The sequence below is a fragment of the Accipiter gentilis genome, chromosome Z (genome assembly GCF_929443795.1).
Source record: "Accipiter gentilis chromosome Z, bAccGen1.1, whole genome shotgun sequence".
Taxonomy (NCBI): domain Eukaryota; kingdom Metazoa; phylum Chordata; class Aves; order Accipitriformes; family Accipitridae; genus Astur; species Astur gentilis.
Window position 1 is genome coordinate 25,168,850 of NC_064919.1, and position 20,437 is coordinate 25,189,286.

The 20,437-nt window shown below is 42.8% G+C and overlaps 1 protein-coding gene across 6 annotated transcripts in view; it reads left to right on the plus strand.

The window, feature by feature from the left end:
* The first annotated feature begins 6,482 nt into the window (after positions 1-6,482).
* Positions 6,483-20,437, plus strand: part of EPB41L4A (erythrocyte membrane protein band 4.1 like 4A) — a 138,488-nt gene continuing 124,533 nt past the window's right edge. For 5 of the 6 annotated variants that reach the window (XM_049794842.1, XM_049794844.1, XM_049794846.1 and 2 more), the window contains exon 1: positions 7,223-7,633. In XM_049794842.1, coding sequence (XP_049650799.1) covers positions 7,535-7,633 — 99 coding nt within the window. In that variant the 5' untranslated portion in view covers positions 7,223-7,534. Of the gene's footprint in view, positions 6,576-7,222; positions 7,634-20,437 lie in introns of those variants that run through there. The other variant, XM_049794843.1, reaches the window with a different exon arrangement.

Sequence of the window (20,437 nt, forward strand, 5' to 3'; positions counted from 1 at the left end):
GCACTTCAATTCCATCAAAGCTGTTTACATTTTCATGACCCAGTCTGATCCCGTCTTTCTGTCCCTGTTTGGCAGGCCAGGCTCCTACAGAAGCATCTCCTGCTTACAGCATTTTTACTATACTTTCATCCTGTTTCTGTTTTTTTCAGTTTGTATGCTTTTTTCCTCCACTTTTCTTACTTTTATTTCTCTCTTTGATGTGCCTCTCACTGCTTCTTTTGCTTTACTAGCTTTCACCTCTGTATTCTGTACTTACTTTGCAGTTCTTGTGATCCCAACAACAAACAGATCAGTTTGTTTCTCCTCCTCTCCTTTCTCTTTTCCTCTCTCCTCCGCTATACTGGAAACCAAGCTTCTTTTCAGCCAGCTGACTATTAGCATGACCAAGTAACTTGAACTCAAAAGTGGGGTGGCAAAAAGTTAGACGGTTAGCTATACAGAATAATGAGGAACAGTAAGTATTGCTGTCCTCTTAAACGCCACATCAGACTTACACTATGACAACATGAAATGCAGCAGTACCAGGACTTTAAAAATGCTGTGAGTCTCTTATCTACCTCATCCAGTTTCTTAAATAACTTTAGGGGCTGAGAAATTTTTCCTCTGAAGGCAAGCTGAGTTCTTTAATTTCTTTGATTTATTAAGGGACTTCCTGTCTCATGCAGTTCTCATTTACATTATTTGTATGTTTTAAGGAAAGAATCAAAGGCTATCAAACGATGCACACACAAACATGTCAGTCAGGTGTAACCACGCTTACAGACAAACTCCCAGAAAAGGGGCAAACTTTCCAGACCTTCCTGTTGTTCAACATGACTTGATAATTTCAGAAAATAAGCTTTATCAGAGTGAGTTCCTGGGCTCTGCTGCAAGAAGCATTCCCCATGTTCAAGGGGATGTGATAAACAGGAAATCAATTAGGCGGTTTAGTGGTCTGGTCTGACTGTGAACTGGCTCAGCATCACTCAGATTCAGTGACTGGTGTAGAAGCTTGAGGGAATCCTTCCCATCCTCTGACTACAGAAAGGAAGCTTGAAAGGAAGTCACAGCAGGCTACATGTGACATGCTTCAGTCTGTATTTTCACTTTACCAAGTATCTGAGTCTACAATATATATGACAAGCTGGTTATGTGCTTGATCAGTTGCAGGGAGCTTCCGAAATCCTTTTGCTTGTGAAATCAACATAGATCAGTGTAGTCACGGAAGAAAAGACTTACTTCTTCCAATTACCTACAGCATCCCATCACTATCCCATCTCATCATAGTTCAAGACAGGTGACGTTCTCCAGCCAATGACTGCATTTTCTACATCCAAGCTACAGCTAAAGAGGACTGCTTTTTCAGGAAGGGCAATCCTTCGTACAAACTGTATTAGAAAACCTCTAGATTTTCAGGTTACCCCAAACTTGATATCTTGCTGCATACTACAGCTGGTATTATTTTAGTACAGATCTCACAATATTAGAAATTGAGTTAGCTATATGAGAACAACAGCTTTAATTTAGAAACTGTATATAAGGTTAGCATTGAAGATCTCCTTTGTGAATGTGGCTGTAACATCCAGACATCAGAAGACAAAGATCTAATACCTGTAAAAAAAGAATTTGGACCTGACTTTTTAAAAATTAAGGTTCAGAGCAATGAGTTTAATAAATTTCATAACAGTACTCAGTAGTTTTCTCTATCAGAGCTTCCTACCGATGGCTTGTCTACATAAACTCTGTCTGTCTTTTATGGGTGGGAGACACTCCCTGTTAAAATGTTCATCTTAATGGGCATCTGTGTCACTTTAACTATGTCTTGACTGGTTGCCTCCCTGAACTAGCTTGGAGTTCTGGCTGGGGGAATCCTCTCAGCCAATGTTTGGCTTGACTAAGTCATTGTTTAGGTTTAGTGTGTCCCTGGGTTTATTTCCATGGCATGTAGAGGTCTAATGACCCTCTGGGAAGCAGAACTGAGGATCTCTTGGCAATGATGCCCCACCAAAACTTGCATTCAGAAAGTGGGGGAGAGGAAAAGAAGAGATGATAGTTACACACAAACATGGTTTCTATTGTCTTTGAACAGCATGGAGCTCAAACAACAGCAAACTGATTACCTGAGCCCCTTGTAATTTGCTAGTCAGCATGGCCAGTCTATCTTTGGGACAAAAGATGCTTCACTAAGTGTATTCAGAACAACTGCCTTCTACAAGAATATCAGTGTATCTTTACTGCCTTGGAACAGGCATAGCACCAGCTCCCTGGGCATGCAGCTTTCGGCACATCGTTGCTCATTGTCTTACCCCAAAGACATACTTCTGGAGCTCCTCTAATGTGGTAGGAAAGAGTGCAGTAGTTTGGAGACAATAATCTTCCTTTTTCTGTGCTTGACCATGGCTCTACTTAGTCCTGTTTTACTAAGAAAGGTGACAGTTTATCCATTAGGTAGTATTCTTTGAAAAAGAAGTGCTTTTCTCCACAGGAAGCTCACCTCCTAAATGTCCACAGATGTTCACAGCCTCTGTTTTTCTGCTGATTGGGGCCACAAGGTACCAATCTAAATTATCAGAGCATAACATAAAGTCCTGGAGAGAATGCATTTTTTTTTCTCTTGGTAAATTAGATTGTTACATGTTGCCACCCAATTATCTTTACTATTAAAACATACTTAAGTTCTGCAGGGGAAGCTGAGCATCAGCAAAATAAAACAGGATCATCTGGTTCTTCTTTGCATAGGGGTAACTTGTCAAAATCTTGACAGAGACTTTGTAAAACCACATCACACACAAAATTAGGTTCAATAAACAGTAGCCAAACACAGAATTTTTTCTTTCCTTGATAGAACTATACAAATTTTGCAGTTTCTAATTTTAGCTCTACAGTTTAAAATAAATATCCCGAAAGCTTTGCTTTATATTTGTGGGTGGAGGAAGTATATCTAATGTAATGTTTTCTTTATTAAAAAATCAGAAAGTTAGAGATGCTTACCATTTCCATAATTAAGTGTGTGTTTGCAGTGCTGCGACTTTCTAGAGTCTTGTTAAACAAGCAAACAAAATGAAAATGGATTTTTACTCAGTGCCATGTCAATTCAGAGGTCATGAAGGTGTTTATTGCATAGAAGCACTAATAAATTTAATCAGCTGTTCAAGTGTTCTTTGGGGCCTTTTAAGTTGCTTTTTTTCTGCATTATAGATCTGAATATTGGCCTTAATTTAACATTTCTCATATTTAAGTGGTCTTGACTAGCATGTCTCACTTTAAGGGCTCTCCTAAGTTTATTGCGTACAGTATAATGTCAAGTCATTACATTTTTGGAGGAAATACAAAACTGGTCAATGTATGAATAAATTTATTTTTACAATGTTTTTGACCATGGACTGTTACTGTGCAGTGGATGCATATGTGTATGATGTGTAGTAGTAACTAAGAGTCTGGAGAAATCATTAGGCTATAGCATCCATGAGTGCATTTTAAGTAAAACCATCATTAGTGAAGGGAGAAATGTGAATTCGTGCACATTTGTAACACATTCAAACTTCGGCCTCTGGATGCTGTAAAATGCTATGTGGGAATGATTTTTGTTCCTTTGCCTGCTGTGGCCCTCTTTTTAGGTGGAAGAGACACAAATAAGTATAGCTCTCAAGAGCATGTTGGACGTCTGGAGAACCTCTCTGGAAGGACTACAGACATCTGAGGGCAGTGATGTATGGGCAGGTGGGCATGTGTCGAACCAGAGCAGTGCAGTGCTGCTGCACAAGTTGTTCCTTATTTTTCCCATAAACAGACTCTACTGAACAATAACCATTGAATCTCTTGGTAGGAGTTTTTTCTTTAATGGAAGATGCATTTAGGTTGTACATTTAGCCCAGAGAGTATGTGCTGTTGCTTTCTGTTTTCATTTTAAACTTCTTGCTCTCTGTGTGAGCAGGGAGCTGAGTCCAGGAGACTTGTCTTTACATGAGGAGGAAGATGAAGAGGTTGCTCTGTGGCTTGCTTTAACTTTTCACTCATCCCCTGGAAGCCCACATGGATAAGATATAGGATTTGCATCTCTACAGATCAGTAAATAACAGTGATAGGTAAGTGATAGTGATAACAGCTAAAAAAGGTCATCACGCCTCTTACTACATGTTCAGCTACTGGCAGCAAACGTTCATGAGCAAAACTGTAAAAATTCATGAGCAGGCAGGTATGCTAACCTGTTTCCTTTGGGCAGTTAGTCTCATTGCCGTTATGTTAGAATATGGGTGTAGGTCACTTCACATTAGAAGTCCTTGCGGTGCTCTGTGTCTTCTTTACACAACCTCATTGAAAATACTAGATTACAGCTAAAATTGATCATTTTAATGAAAGTGTACTGGATCATGGTGGCTGCTGTGAATTGCACTGGGTACCTCATCAAACAGGCAATGGACAAAAATGCCTTTATGCCCCGGTCCTGTACTTACATGCCTGAGTTAAACATGTCCATAAGTGTTTGTGTGATGAGAGCTTATGTCAGCAAGTTTTCCTTTGTGGTGCTTGACCTGTGTTTTTTCTTGTATAGAGAGAAATAAAAAGGAGCTCAGTTTCCTAATGGGTTTAGAAAACAGATGACTGTCTTATGTTTCTCACAAGTTGTGAGCTGGCCTGATACTTGAAAATGCTGATGCAGGGCTGTTCTTATGTAGTATGGGGCTCAAAGGAAAGCTTGGGACCTACATTTTTGCCCGTATAAATAATCCTTGTTTTGCTTTCTTAAGCTCCTCAGGGCTCATACTGGTTCCTAGTATAGATCCCATCCCCTCTTCCTCTGCTCTACCGGCTAACTTTCTCACTTCTTCAGTCCAGGACCTCCTCCCAGGTTTTTACCTCAAATAGTAGGTTCTGGTACTGCTGCTGAATCAGTAGCTAGCTATTGGCAGTAGCTGGTTAGGAGAGACGTTCATATGTTAATGACTCTGTGCTCCAAACACTAGCATCAGCTGAACGTGAGTCCATATTTTATATATTCCCCTGGACCAATCAGCTGATGTGCAGTACCGTGAGATGGATCTTCAAAAACAGAAGACATGAAAAAGTTCACTTGGGCTGCTTATAACCAAGACTAGTCTTGATTTAAACTGCTCAGCTGTGGCATTTTTATGTAGCTATAAGAGCCATTTTAAAATTATAATTAAAGGTTTAAAAACAGGTTTTGAGTTCACTAAGCCCTCCTTCTCACTTGATTAATCAGTGATTTATACATATATAATGACTTTAACTGACTTAGGGAGTAATTTATGTCATGATGTGCATGACATATGGATCTAAATAGACTAAAGAGAGGGAAAAAGGAACCATCTGTTTTCTAGAAAACCGTCCACTCTCAGGATTCAAGAACTGTGTTTGAAAAACATGTTTAGAAAATCAGGAATGAATTTCTCCAAATTTCTTGTGCTGTCTGGATGACATTCTCATCAGGTACATATTGCCCAACAAACAAGGTTAGGAACTGGATTTTTTAAGCTTTTGCAAGACTTCATATTCAATAAGTTGTTCAAAAGGCTGTATTTTTATGAACATATATAAATTGTTTTTTTTTTTTTTTTGTCCTGATCTTCACTCTGCTCATGGAACACTGTTTTCACAGCTGCAGGATGGATACAGAGATCCCAACACCCCACTGCCCATGTTTAAACACTACTTGCACCAAACAAGAAAATGGAAGTGGTATTTCCTGGGAGTAGCAGTGTTTTATTTAGAGCAGGGGTTTAAAAGCAGAGGTATCATTCTTTGTGCCACTTAACCTACATACCTAGTAGGGTTTGTCAAGTGAGCAATCTCCTTGTGCCCTTCTCTTATGCAATACGAGCAAGTTAACTATCGTAAGAATGACATTTATGTGTATTCTTAAATTCGCACATGCAAACTTTGTATGATCTTCAATAGGACGACTCACACCTGCAAACTTAAGCAAATGCACAGGCGACTGTGGGATCAGGGCTTAACTTTCTGCCTGAGGGGGAAAAATCGTATAGATGTGTGCAGCAATTAAAATACAAAGGTGGACTGGTGTGTGTTCCAGAAACTATAGACAGCAACTGCAAAGGCAGTTGCAAGTTCTTTTATGTTCTGCCTTTTCTTTGGTTGGTTGTTTTTCTTTTTTTTTTTTTTTTTTTTTTTTTAATACTACAGGGCTGTTGTTTTTTAAATTAACTATACCTGTAGCAAGCTCAGTATTCAACAGGATGCTGGAGAAAACATTTCCCGCCAAGGCTACTGTTAAAGTCAGCCTCTCCTGGCCCCCTCACCGGTGTCTCCGCGAAGTACGGAGACAAAACTCCCGCCCCGACCTGTCGCCCTCCGGGGAGCACGGTCGGTCCACGGGGCAGCGAGGCCACGGCCCCCCGCCGCCGCCGGCGCCCCAGCAGGGGTCAGTGCTGCCGCGGCGTGCGGGGCCGCGGCCGCCGGGAGGGGCCGCGGCGGCGGCGGCGGCGGGAGCCGGCGGGGAGGGCCGGCGCCGGGCACCGGCACCGGCACCGGCATCGCCCCCGCCCCACCGCCGGCAATCGGCACAGCTGAGCCCCGGGAAAGGGCAGCGAGGGTCCGGCTCCGGACCTGGGATGCCGGTAGGGTACCGTGAGATGCGACGCGGTGCCGCGGGCCTGTCCGCGTGCTGCGCCGGTGCCGGTGCCGGGCGGGCGCGGAGCAGCCAGCCCACGGGCGGCGGCGGCGGCGGCGGCGGCGGCGGCGGCGGCGCCTCCTCCTCAGCCTGGCAGGTGCCGTCTGCCGGCCTCCGTCTCAAAGCCGCCCCGGTCCGCCGCCGCCCGCCCGGGGGGAGCCCTGCGCGGCGGTCGGCAGGCGGCGGCCGGGCCGCTGCCCGGCGCCCCGCGGCGCTGTCCCCCCCGTCCCTCCGCCCCCGCCAGGGGAGGAGGCGAGAGCGGCTGCCGGCGCCCTCCCTACGTGGCCGCGGGCAGCCGGGGGACGCCAGCCCCGCGCCCGCCGGGCACTGCCGCCGCCCCGCTCCGCTGGCAGGGTCCGCAGCCGGAGGGGACGCCCTCGCCGGGCAGGGACCCCCCCCCCCCCCCCCCCCCCCCCTCCCCGGCCGCGGCGGCGGCGGCGGCGAGAGCTCCCCGGCGCCCGCTCCTCCACACAAAACAAAGAGGAGGCGCGGAAACGTGCGCGGACGGGGCGGGGGACGGGGCGGGTGGGCGGCTCGGTACCTCCCCGGGGCGGCAGCGGCGGGGGAGCCGCCGTGACAGCCAGCCGCGGGCGAGGGTTGCGCCCTGGGCTCCTTCGTAAAAAGCCGCCGGTCTTTTTGCTCGCCCTTTCCCACAGGGAGCGCCCGGCACCCGCCGTCCAGGCTCTTCCGCGGGATGGCGGCGGCGGAGGGCCGCCCCGTGGGGCTGGGCGCTGCGCCCTAGCAGCCGCCGGTCTCCAGCCGCTGCGGCGGGGCGCGGAGCCGGGCGCGGAGCCGGGCGCGGAGCCGGGCGCGGCCCAGCCCCGGCTGCGCCGCCTCAGCCCCTCTCAGCAGCCGCTCGGGGCTCTTCTCGCCTCCCCGCCCCGTCCCCGTCCCCTGGCAGCAGGCATGGGCTGTTTCTGCGGGGTCCCGGAGGAGTTCTACTGCGAAGTTTTGCTCCTGGACGAGTCCAAGCTGACCCTGACCACCCAGCAGCAGGGCATCAAGGTAAGGGCGGCCGGCGGGGCTGCGGGATGCGCAGCGGGCGAGTCCGCGGGGCCGGGCTCCGGCGCCCTGCGGTGCGGCTGCTCGGCGGCGTCTGCCTCCCCGCCGCGGCTCGGGAGCCGGCAGGGGAGCGGCCGTAGGAGAAAGGGTTTTCGGGATCCCGCGGGAGGCGAAAACAGGATTCCCTAACTTTCCTTGCGGTCGCGCGAGGGACCGACGGATCGGGAGGACGCGTGCCGGTGGGGCAGACGTGGCTCTGGAGACTTGACTTCGAGATACTCATTTAAACGAGCAGGTGCCGACCCCTCCGGAGCACTCGGGACACGAGTATTTTTCTGTACGTGCTACCAAAAGCAAACAGAAGAAAGAGAAAAAGGCGGCTGTCTACACGGGCTGCTGCGTACCCGTGTTGACTCACTCCCCGCTCCCTCTGCCTCCGGCCGCTGCGCCCTGCCGTGCCCTCCCCGGAGCCGCTCGCCTCGCCTCGGCGGGGGAAAGGCCGCCGGCAGCGGGGCAGAGCCGGGCGCCGCCCCCCGCCCCCGGGCCGGCCGGGCAGCAGCTGCCGAGCGGAGGGGGTGACGGTCCCGCCGCCCCTCCCGGCCCTGTGGCCGGTGGCCCGGTCGCTGGGAAAAAGCTCTTGGCGCTGCTGCTGCCGCACGCTCGGCCGGGATGAGCTCTTCAAAGTCGTCATCTGCCGAACGCTGATGAGGGCTGACGGAGGATGTGGAAACGGAGATTCTTCTGAGGGCCCTTAACTTGGTCCTGTTTGGTTAAGCCTGATGACAGCAAATGGCACGTCTCAGGCACTTGAAGCCCTTGTTTGCAAAGCCAGGGACTTGAATTTATTAGCAATGGTGTTGGATCAGAAAAAAAGAAAAAGGAATCGGTTCTTCTAAAATTTATTCTTGGAAAGGGCTGCTCTGTTTTAACTAAGACATTTGAAGAATAAAAATCTGTATGCCTGTATGTCACAGCTTGAATGAGTAAAGTTTGGTGAAGCAACTGGGGAAAGGAAAACCCAAACCCGGGGCCGGGGGGGGGGGGGGGGGGGGGCGCGGGGAAGGGAGTCTAAATTTAACAATATAGTTTTAGCTGTAATCTGTGGCACTGCCAGGTCTACATGTAATTGTCAAGCTTTGCTGAATCGACTGCCTGGAAATAGGCTCATAAATCCATGCTTAGCACAGAGGAGTAGGCAAATCGCTGTGACACTGGAATTCAGTACCTACATAGGGTCTTTGAAGCCTAAATTTAGACACTTCTGGAAAACTTAGCTTTATGTGTGCAGATGTGGGTATGTATGTTATGCATTCATATATGCTCTTGTTGCCTGTAAATGTGCAGTCGCAGAAGAAGTATATTAAAAGGATGATCTGCAAAGATAGCCCTATGGTTTGCTTCATGAATACAAACCCTGAAAGGTGATGGGTTTGTGCAGTGTCTAATAAAAATTCATGTCCCATGGGAAAGAAAGGGTCTGGAGACGTAACTTCTTTTTAAGAACGCGTGACTTGCAGTGTTGGGAACCGTCTAGTTTAAGATGAGGGTGTGGTTTCCTGCCATTCTTAGTGTGATCTGAATGTGGTATGATGCTGAAGATTTCACCCCTTCCACCTGCTCCTTCTCTGTCTTGAATCTAACCATGGAGCAGTCATAGAGTCAGTTGGAACAGAGTCTGGATCTGGCAGAAAACTGGTAGTTTGTTAACATTTCGGGGTAGGCACTGACACTGCACAAGCAGTGGGGAAGGGAGGGAAAGGAGAATCTCCCTTTTTGTAGCAGCCTGTGGGTTTTTTTTAAGATCAAATTTGTATAATGTGAAACCACACCCTAGCGCTGTAGCTCCATGAGCCTCTGAAAACTACAGAGAGGAACTGCATAGTTCTCTCCTCGCCAGTGGTTCCCACAATTGTGTTCTCCCGTACCTTTGTACTTGCACAAGTGTTTGCGCAGCTGTGTGTGAAAAGCAGCGCACGTCCAGCTGAAGGGCAACCACTGGTTTTCCTTTTGCTGGGTTAGTCTTCAGCTACATCCGTGCCCTGACCCGGTTCACAGCTGGAGGAGGGCAGAATGGGCTCTTTCAACTGAGTTCTGGCTTATGCCATTTTAAACTGCTCAGGGAGCGTCCGTGTTGTTTTTTTTCTACAGGCTTCCACTGAAGTTACATGATTATTTCTTAGTAAAACAGAACTTAAATTTGCCATGTTCTGTCATTTGGCACTTTAACCTTGAAATACGAATGTTTTGTTTTAAACCTTTTGTTAGCATGTACACATCTAAAAATGCAGAGTCTCGTATTTGTTTTTATAGAATTTCAGCTTTGGCACCGAGTTACAGATTATAAATGTTCTCATGTATTTTATTTTAAAACAAAGATTTTCTTAGAATGTAAGATTCTGGATGTGATCTTTCATTTGTCTTCACAGTTTTAATTCGGTTCCCAGCTATGGACGAAACATGGTTTTGGTACTGTTTCACAAATCTTGAGCTATTACAAGAGCAGAGATTTTAAGTGGTTATACAAGCAACTTTGTTCCCTTCTTTTTCCCCACGCAGATGCATGTCTGCTGGAAATAAAAACCACAACGTAATAGCTATTTACTCTCTATGTACTTACTTGATATTAGTGGATTTAGTCCTACTTGCTTTGAAGGGTGGAATACTGAGCTCTCTGACTGTAGGAGTCCTAAGCAACTCAAGTTTCTTCAGTGAATCTGAAATAAAGGCATGAAGCAGATACTTGTTTCTGAACTGATGCAGAGTTTTGAAGATGCATTGTTTAGTTATTTCTGACTTGATGTGCTTGACAGCAACTATACACTGCAAAATATGATGTTTTTGAATTACCTTTTTATTAACACATTCTTGGTACTACAGTGGGCTTTAAGTTGTACTTCAGATTAAAACAATGAGCAGAGGTGGCACAAGACTAAGACTCTGAGTGCAGTTTAGAGATCCTTGTCTGTGAATTTCAAAGAGCTTGTTAGGGAGAGGAAAGCGTTGTTTTTTTCTGGTTCCAAGTGGGGAAGCTGAGGTCCAAAGAGGTCGAGTGACTTTTCCATGTCATGCAACAGGTCCATGTCAGTCAGGAATAAAGTTCCCAGCCCTCTAGGCTGGTGGCAGCTGAGCAGTCTGTTGTGGGCCATGCTGTCTGGACGGGTTTGTGGTGATCTCTTCCTTGTAGTTGCTCAAACTGACTTTTGCTTCTCGTAGTTTGTTTTCTCACCATTACCAGTGCTGTCTTGCTGTTCTCCCTTTACGGCTTTGTGGTTTAAAGTCAGAGCACTGTTGTGTGAAAATGTGGAAGCTGGCTCTCCAGCCTTCAGGGTTACAGCAGGCTGATAATAGCTAGATAATCGGGAAGGGGCATAAAATATCTCATAATCTCAATTTTTATGTTTCCCTACAGCACATTAACAGCGAGAGATATTTTGGAGAGTACCTGTTTTGAGATAGTGAAGCAATGGCAGTTGATAGTCCAGACAATTTTGGATTAAGAGACTATTCACCAGGTCCTGGTACAGTTTGTCTCATCAAGGTATATGGTTTCAGATTGGGGTGCTATTCCTCTGAAAAGGATGTTCAAGATGACAATTAAGAAATGGGTTTTTAACAGACTGTTGCTACAAATATGGTAGGAATCAGCTGTTAACTGAAAAATAATAACTTTTCCAGGCCTGTTACTTTCATTCATATTCACATAGATTAGTCATGTGACTTAGGCATTTTTATGGTACAGTACTACCTTCTGAGGAGGTACAGCTTATTTGTTGATGTCAGAAGACGTGTCAATAGTGTTTTGACGTGGTACCTGACTGATGGGTTGAGGGCATTAACATATTTTGGCTCTGTTAGGAATTGGAGTAATTTTCCTCGCAGAAGGAGATTGGTGTGCCTTGTTGCTCAAACTTGTTATTGGAGGTCAAGCAAACCTCAGTGGGCCCTTAGAAAATACTATGAAGCCTATCTGTGATTAGCTGTTTCAGAAAGAACGGTCATCCTGTAATGCGTATGTAACAGGAATTTAACAACTCTTTTACTTATTTGTCTTGAAAGCATTATTTAAAGCAAATGTTTGTTTTCTTTTTCCTGAAGAAGTTAAAATGTTATGAAACATCTCTGTTTTATGTTTATATCTCTTTGGTTGCAATAAAATTCTTCAAAAAACAGTAGCTACTTCTCCAGTGAGCAAACTCTCTAGTCTTAAGCCATCCGGTCCTTGCACTTTTGAAGTAATCCTTGAAATTCCTCTGAGCACTATTTCTGTGCTGTCTGTGTCCTACTTAATTTGACGTGTGGCGGGCCAACAGCAAAGTTTGATTGTAAGAGAAGTGATGAAGAGGATAGATACACTAATTCTTCCTGGAAGACTCCTTTTACAGCGTAAGTTCTGTACATTATTTTATCAGGTAGTACCATCTAATAGTGATTTTCTGGCCAGCATAACACTTACTTGGTATGTTAAGGTGTTAATTAGTACTTCTGTGATATACAAGGCTGTCTGTCCCTTCATATGTGGCCCTCCATACAGAGATGCATTTCATGGTTTGTAAACTACAGTTAGAGGTCGAATCTGTATAAGGTACTCGGTCTCCGAAGAAAGTGTGTGGTTTTTATCTGAGAAATAAGCAGACAGATTTTTCTGCATGATGATTTACTGAGAATTTAACAAAATGAGATCCAACAATCTAAAAGCAGGCTTCAACATCTCAATATGGTTTAAAAAAATACACACACACCCCCCCAATACCTGAAGCAGTGAGTGACTGAGGTTAAGAAATGTATTAAATGAGTTGATACGTGAAAAACATGAGTGGGTTCATCAGAATATGATACATGTTGTTAAGAAACTTACAGAATAATTGAAAATATGATTTAGTGTGATATATAGAAATAGGTAAACGTAACGATTTCTTGGAAGGTTTTCTGGGGATTATCCTTGCATTATTCTTCTTCACTCCCCAGTGAAGTTTGTTGGGTTTTTTTTGAGTCTGAGCAGTTCAAAATGTCCCAGGCTTCATGCCTTCAAAATTTAGCATATACGGAAAATGTGGGGTGCACTTTTGGCTGAAGCTAATTTAGCTCTAGGGACTCCAAGGAATCAATATGGGAATGCTAGGCTCCTATTTTTTTCCCTGGTGAAAATGCTTAATGAATACACAGTCAGGAGGAAGTAGAGCCCTATGAATAGAAAGAGTTTACATTGTGTTAATTACTGTAATTGAGAGTTGGCATTAAAAGTCAAATTGGTAGTCATTTGCTATGTGAATATGGAATGTATTCTTTGTGATAGTGATTTCTGCTGGTTTACATTTATACATTTTTTAAAAAGGAAAGTATCTTTCTGTGAGAAATTTTCTTAATTATGCAGGTACACTATTTCAGAAATCCTAAAAACCTTTTTAATGATAGATTGCAGTTGCTTTCTGCCTAAGGTAATTTGCTTGGTACCTACAATAATTACTAAACTGTAATATCAAAGCTCAAGCATATTCTTTCCTTTGCCCTGTTTGGTATTGATTAATAGATACTTTCAAGGTACATTCTTCTAGATGCTCAGAATATTGTTTGAAAAGCATACTTAATAAAAAGTGAATTGGTTAGAAGGACACAGTCTTGAAACCCAGCTTTTTTTTTTTTTTTTTTTTTTAACACCGAAAACAGTATTTAGAAAAACTGATACCATTCCAAGTCCTGTTGGCAACCTTATAATTTCTTCTCTTTATAAAGCTACAGTTTTCTGTTTTGTGTGCATATTTTGCACAGCAGCAGGGAAACTAAACAGATAATGTTGTCAAGCTCCAAGTGTAAATAAGTACATGTTTTGTTCTTTAATATCATAGATACAGTATGTCTAAGGATTGTTCATAACAAAGCAACAACAACAAAAAAATTAACAAAAATGTAGATTAATGATACTCTGTAGCACTTCCATACTGGAAAGATGCTGTTCTTTCTTGAATTTCTACTATAAAATAGTCATCTGATTGCACACTGAGTACAAGATGGTGCATGTGGAATTGTGCACTATTTCAGTCCTCTAAAAATGGACTGAAACAGTGCGCAATTCCAAATTAAAAAAGAATGAAAGGAACAAAAAGGGCTCACAAACCTTGCTATTAGGTACTGCTCAAAATTACTGTCACATATTTGAAATAGATTACTAATTTCACCAGTATCTTTACAGATGAGACCAGCAATTTTAAATACCCCAGGGAATAAACATAAAATAAATGAACACTGAGACACTTTATTTTCCCTAGGTGCACTTAACTAAATTAATGAAACCAGCATGACAGCAAGAAGGAAATCCATTAACTTTGAAATGAGGTTACCTCTTAGTCAACCTGAGGTTTGAGCAGTAACGTTGTCAGAGGGGTCTGTTTTGGTCGTTTCAATAAGCCATAATTTCTTAATATAATCAGGGCAAATGTAAGCTGCGTGAGGCGGCCTTTTAGTTAAACGCTTTTGGATTTCTGCAACTCGAATTGAGCATTTCTTACATTAGAGTATTTAGTACAGTTAAATACAATCTGTTGATATTTTATTCATTTTAGTTTATTAAAGTTCTAAACTAAAATTCAACTGCAGACTTGCAACCCTTCCACTCAAGAAAAAAAGAAAACTGCTAAAAATTACCATGTGATGTGAGGGGAACTGTTGAAGAGACTGAATAATTTGACAAGTGCTTCAGAAACAGAATTTCATTAAGAAGCTATAGTTTTAGGTCACTTCACACTCTAAAATATCTGTTGCCAAGATGGTATTGAACACGTATGAGAAAACGAGAAGTTATGTATTGGTCCTGTTGCATTATTACTAATATCCATAGTTTTGGTAGAAAGATGAGAGGTTACTGATGCCTTCTCCTTCATTCTTGTCAGTGTTTTTTTAATTTAAGAGCTTGTTTCCCTCAAGAGGATTTCATTTTGGTAGTGATATAGCAGCTATATATTAGCTGCATTTATTCAAACGTGAGATCTTTGCAAGTGAATAATCATATTTCAATATCTGTGTCGAATTTTGCAGACTGCATTTTTAGTGCACATTTTAGATACTGCCTTTTTGATCAGAACTTGTGCTTGCTGCATACCAATTTAATTTTATAGTTTAAAATGAAGATTGTAGTTTCAGTATTGATTGTGCTTTTGTTCCCACTTCTTCCTTTGCATCCTGTGCTGGGGATGGTTGAACACTGTAGGCACTAAGGTCAAAGGGACACGCTTGGGGTCAACCCATGCTATTATTTAGGAGTGGAAAACCAATAGAAACATTGCAAAATGGAGCTCTGCTCCTTTGGTTTTCCTGCAGCATTAAGAGGGGTGCCTTCCTGGTTTGCCAAGTGGGAAACGTGCATTTTTATTTTTGGTAGAAAGCTGTATTGCTTGGTTTGTGACCATAAATACTAATTTTTTTAAAGCTAAGATTTCGGTATCGCCATAAACATACCATACCTTGTTTTGCCTGTTGTCCCACTGGTTAGAAGTAGACTGTGCTTAGTGAATCTTTGGGAGGCAGGTGCTTACCTGTAAGAAAATGGGTCGCGATGGTCCAGCCTGAGGTGTGTAAGGGAACACAGGCAGCAGTAATCACACAGCCAGGGGATCTGCATTCTGTATTTGAGGGAAGGAAAAGGGAAACAGTAGTATTGGGGAGGTTAGAAATCGAGAGAAAGAGAAACAGTTGGGAATATGAGTGAAAGAGGAAAATACATGCTATGATGACAAGGGAAGAGACCTTTTGTGAAATGTAATTCTAGTAGTACCTTTCCAGAGCTGGAAAAAACACACCTCAGTAGTTTCTTTAAGTTGATAGTACAAATCATCATTATTGAAAATAACAACTAAAATTTATAATACCCGTGTAGGGATTTTTTGATCATTCTTCATGGAAATCTTTAGTGAGTTGTATGCATCGTTAACCTATAGTACCAGGATGTTATGTTAAAGCTTGGTTGTTAGAAGTCTCAGAGGTTTGTAAGGATTCCTTTTAAACAAACCCTTCTTTGTCATTGCCCCTGGTGAATTTTTTTAAGCTGTCTTGGTGTGACACGAGGGACGTGCAGACGAGTGGGACACCCTCCCTCCTATCAGGTGTTTGTATTAGTTATGTTTAATAAGGGCAATCCTTTACATTCTGTGAAATCTGACTGCTTCTTCAGCTTACATTTAAAATATATAATAAAGTCATTATAGTCCTGGATAGTTACTAATGTGGAGGAAAAACTGGGCTATATTTTGTATGGTTCATGTACTTATTTATATGTCAGTACTTACCTTTTAAACTTTTCACAGTTACAAACAGCTCTCTCTAAGCCAGGCAAGACAGTCTGTCTTCCTGTAGTTCTTGAACTTTTGGGTATGTGGGTAAAATCTGTATGTGGTTGAGTGAGCCAGTTTGATAATAAGTGGCTCAGCACTTTACTATCTTTCCTGTGTTCTCAGGAAAATGAGAACTGAATGCACTGAGGGATAAATTCTTTGGCTGTGTGAGACTAGAATGCCTTTTAGTAATGGAAAAGGAGGATCTTTTATATCTCAATTGCATGAAAAGTATTTGGAAGGCAGAAAATGGCAGTTTCCCTATGTAATTAGTGGTAAAATTTGGCACGGCTGCTAATGTATGTAAGCACATGCTTTAACACTTTGCAAAACTAAAGGCAGTTGAGCATCTTGCAGGATTGAGCCAAAAGAATGGCTGTCCAGATAAAAAACAGCAGACCTGGTTCTTGTTTTCCACATACTATATATTTCACTGTAAGTTCTCATTTATGTCTGAGAATAGGTTATTTGTAGTGTCACAAAAAATATTTTCTGTCTATAGTAATATGCACTTTTTATTTATTGAATACTGAGGATCTAGTTTATTATTAATATTTTAAATAAATTAGATAGGTAAAAAATCACAGTTCCGGTTTTAGTTCATCAGTTTTATTCAGATTCTTAGTGTCACAGTGTAAAAAAATTGCGGCAAACTTCTTTCCTATTTTGGTGGATGAATGGTGGCTAGAAGGAATGTAATGGGGCTTAGTTCTTTTTCCTCTCAGAATGCCAGAACAAGAGTTGTCTATATAAGGGACTGCATTCAGAACCATAAGGGAAAATACACCTCTTTTTATGCCATGTCTGAGTACCACCCACAGCAAACTGGTTAAACTAGCTACTCAGACTTAAAAAAAAATGGGAAGAACACTTAGGTAAGTAATGAGGAGTGAGTTCGGCACTGACTTACAACTTGAAGCAAATGGTTACATACCCCTTCTGAAAAGAGGTAATCTCTGAATATTAGTATGACACGTAATACAAAAGCAGACGCTCCACGTCTTCCTACTGGGGGCATCTTAAACTGTCCTCAAAACTAGCTAGTGTTGGCCCACACCAGAGACAGAATACTGCTGCATTCGTTAGGACTTGCCTCTGCTCTAATTCTGTTCCAGTGGTGTTAATCTGTTTGCCTATGGTATAGAAGATGGCTGTTGTCTATAAAGTAGAGAACCTTCTCATCAAGGCTGTTGAAGGGAAAGGAAGTCATGCGTCAGAACCCAACGGGAGCGGAGAGCTGTGACGGCTACTCCTGTCTCAGTTTTTGTTCCTGCTGAGGAGCCGTCACATTCTCGTTTCCTGTGGTTTTCTGTGGCTCTGTCTGTACTGTACTGCCTGGAAAGGCTGTATGAGGGAGCGCAAGGAGCCCGTTGCATCCTGGGCTCAGCGGTGCAGCTGGCCACATCTGCACTGCCTCGCACGCAGCCCAGACCTCCCCCTTTGGGGGTCCTTGGAAGTCTGCTCGATGCTGACAGACAGTCTTTTGTCTGTACAGTTGGTTTGTTTATTCAATATGCCGGAATAAAAGCAAGCTGAGTCTCAGACTAATCGTAATGCCAGTTGTCGTAGCGTGACTGTAAGGGGTGAGTGATATGTATTGGAGTGCCTTGAAGGTGCGTGCATTGCTGGGTAATGTTGGAGGCTGGCTCGAGTGACTGAAACTAAGCTGTTTATATAGGGGAGCATGCAGCAAGTGATCCTGATGCTGCACCTGGATCTCCCTTCAAAGGAAATTAGGACACTTCAGAAGGGGTCATGGGAGAAAGGTAGCCTAAGTTCAGTACTGGCGATCAGGAGAAAAAGGCCCTGGGCAAACGAAGGAGAGATGCAAATTGGCAGTGTGGTTACACTTGAAAAAACTTTTCCCGTATCACTGTTTCCTCTGTGAAAGAAGGGAAGAAAGCCACAAGACCTTTTAGTGGAACCTTTTGAAGAGGTGTGTGAATGTCCTGACTTGCCCTCAGCTTTTTAGGTTTAATTTGCATTGGCTGCTTTGGGTAGGGGGAGGAGGGAGTGGGCTTAAGGTGTTTTTTAATAATATTTTCAGGATGAAATAAAGCCCTTAAGTTCAAAAGATCAAATATTTTGCCTCTGTTTTGAAGTGATGTCAGGTTCTTCAGCCATGTTCGTCCCCCTATTCTTTTTTTTCTCTCTAAAAGTCACGAAAAGCAGGACCTGAATGTTCCAAAACACGTGCCTATATGCCTTTTCTTTTAATGTGTAACATTGAAGTTGGCTGAATGCTTCAGTTCTCTTTTCAACGTGTATGTTCTTTACCTGGAACATAGCAAGCTCTGAAGTTGTGGGATCGTATTTGGAAACAAAAGCTTTTGGTGTCTTTCAAACGTAGCACAATTATTCTGGATTATTTTGAGTAGTGTTTTGTTCTTCTGTGTTAAAGCTTGACAAACTATAGTGCCTTTAAAATCACCTCTACAAACTGTCTTTCTCCAAAAATGGGACTTATTCTCTGTTTTCCCAACACTCCACATAGGTATGGATGAGATTTACTATTAAGAAAATGCTCCTGGTCTTGTGATTCCTTCAGCTGTTCCTCCAATGTCCCTGGGCTGTTCCTGCAAAAGCCAATTCTCTTCCTTAGGCAGCAATTTGGTAATAACATTCCTTCTTCTTATGAAAGCAATAGTGAATTACCAAAGCCTTTCCCTGATTTGGGAATACTTGAAATTGTGGACCTGGTTTCAATTCCAATGAAGACCATTGGTGTTTTGGTGTGCTTTGGCACCAACTTCAAGAGGAGCCGTATTGGACCCAATTTTTCTGCAAGCAGGTTCAATTAGTAAAAGATGACGCTGAAAATAAATGTGTTAGATCTTGTACAAAGATGTTAGATGTTGTTCACATAAAAGAAACTTATAAACTTTCTACCTTTTAAATAAAAGTTAAACTTTTCCTTAGTCATCCTTGGCCTTTCATCAGCGTTCAGATCTTCAGTTTGACTGTTTAGAGCATGAAAGCTCTGTTTGTGCCTTTCATGACTGAATCTTTATTCAGTGATCTTAGATCTGTTTTCCTCTTTTCCCACTTTCCTGAAAAAATTCTGCTATAGAAGCAGGTTTCATGGACTGTCTTCTGAAGTCCAAAGACAAACTGCAGTGCAGACCATGTTTGTTTATGATGTCTGCTGCTTTGTGAATAGGTGAGCGAAAGTCAGTATGGATGGTCAGAAAAAGAATAGGTTTGTTTTTGATATTGTGTGTGTGTCTGTACAGAAATCAGAGGGATCTTGGTGAAATTAAGATATTTGGGGAGAGGAAACTATAAAATGTCAAAAGGAAGTAAAGTTCCTCAGTACTTCCTTTCTTTTGTTGTAAATCTTTCTTTGCAGTGATTTGTCATGTTTGTGTTTTTCTAAGAGCTCAAAATTTTTACTGTAGCATGCAGAAACTCCAGAAGAAGGCAGAAGTCCTGCAGGAAGGCACGCTTCTGACATGGCATGCTTTGTTGAGGGGAAGGTTTGATTGGAAGGGAATTAAACCACCTGCATTGAGTTCACCAAAAATGAATCAAACCCAGCTTTTTGTTACAGATGTGGTTTTTTTTTTCCTGTTGCATAGTCTGTATCTGAGCCCATGACATTTTCTATTTTCTTGATTTTTAAATATTTTTTTTAATTTTATTTTTTTGTCCATGAGTATTACCTAGGTCAGGTTTGAAGCTTTGCGGTAGGGCAGCATACAGAAATACTTTTGTTGCTGTGTGTGACATACATGTAGTGTGCTTATAGAACCCTCTCTCCAAGAATATTAATCCAGAACTTTTCATAAGCAAATTATGCACCCAAAGAAACTCCAAAATCAAATGGGTAAGTGAAAGTTTCTTCAGTATTATTTAATCCTACCATGTGTCTTCACTTGATGATTCAAAACAGCTATATTTTTATATGCCTGCCTTACTCGAGCATAAGCATGTGTTTGAAAAGTCACAAAAGTACAAGCCAGTGTTCATTACTGCATTCACCTGTCTTTCAAAGTGATACAAATGTATGCTATGCCCATCTCCATGCTCAACTTGAGGTGATTGTGCTGTGTGTGTGTTTGTATCTAATCCACCAGTGGATTGCTATACGTCTGTTGAAACTGCCTTTGCCTGCAGTGGATTAAGGTTCTTCATCTTAATATGCATTTTTTCCTACATAAATCTCACCACATAGAGCAGATGGACTTGGTATTATCATCTGTAAGAAGAAGGACATCTAACAGGCTGCTGCTTATTATCTAGTTTCTCAAGCTTCTTCTGATTCATATTCCTTTTCTTGCATTCAGAAAGAATATGGGGTAAGAAAAATCACTTGAACTGCGGAAAAGTAGTGTAATTGAATTTTGAACATTGATTTGAATTTGAACATTGAGTGTACAAAAAATGAAGTGAAAGAATGTACTCAAGCAGTAAATTACAGGAGCTAGCAGAGTATACAGTGCCTTTAAGAAGCAGGTGTTTGCTGTGAAGTTCACCACGCATACAA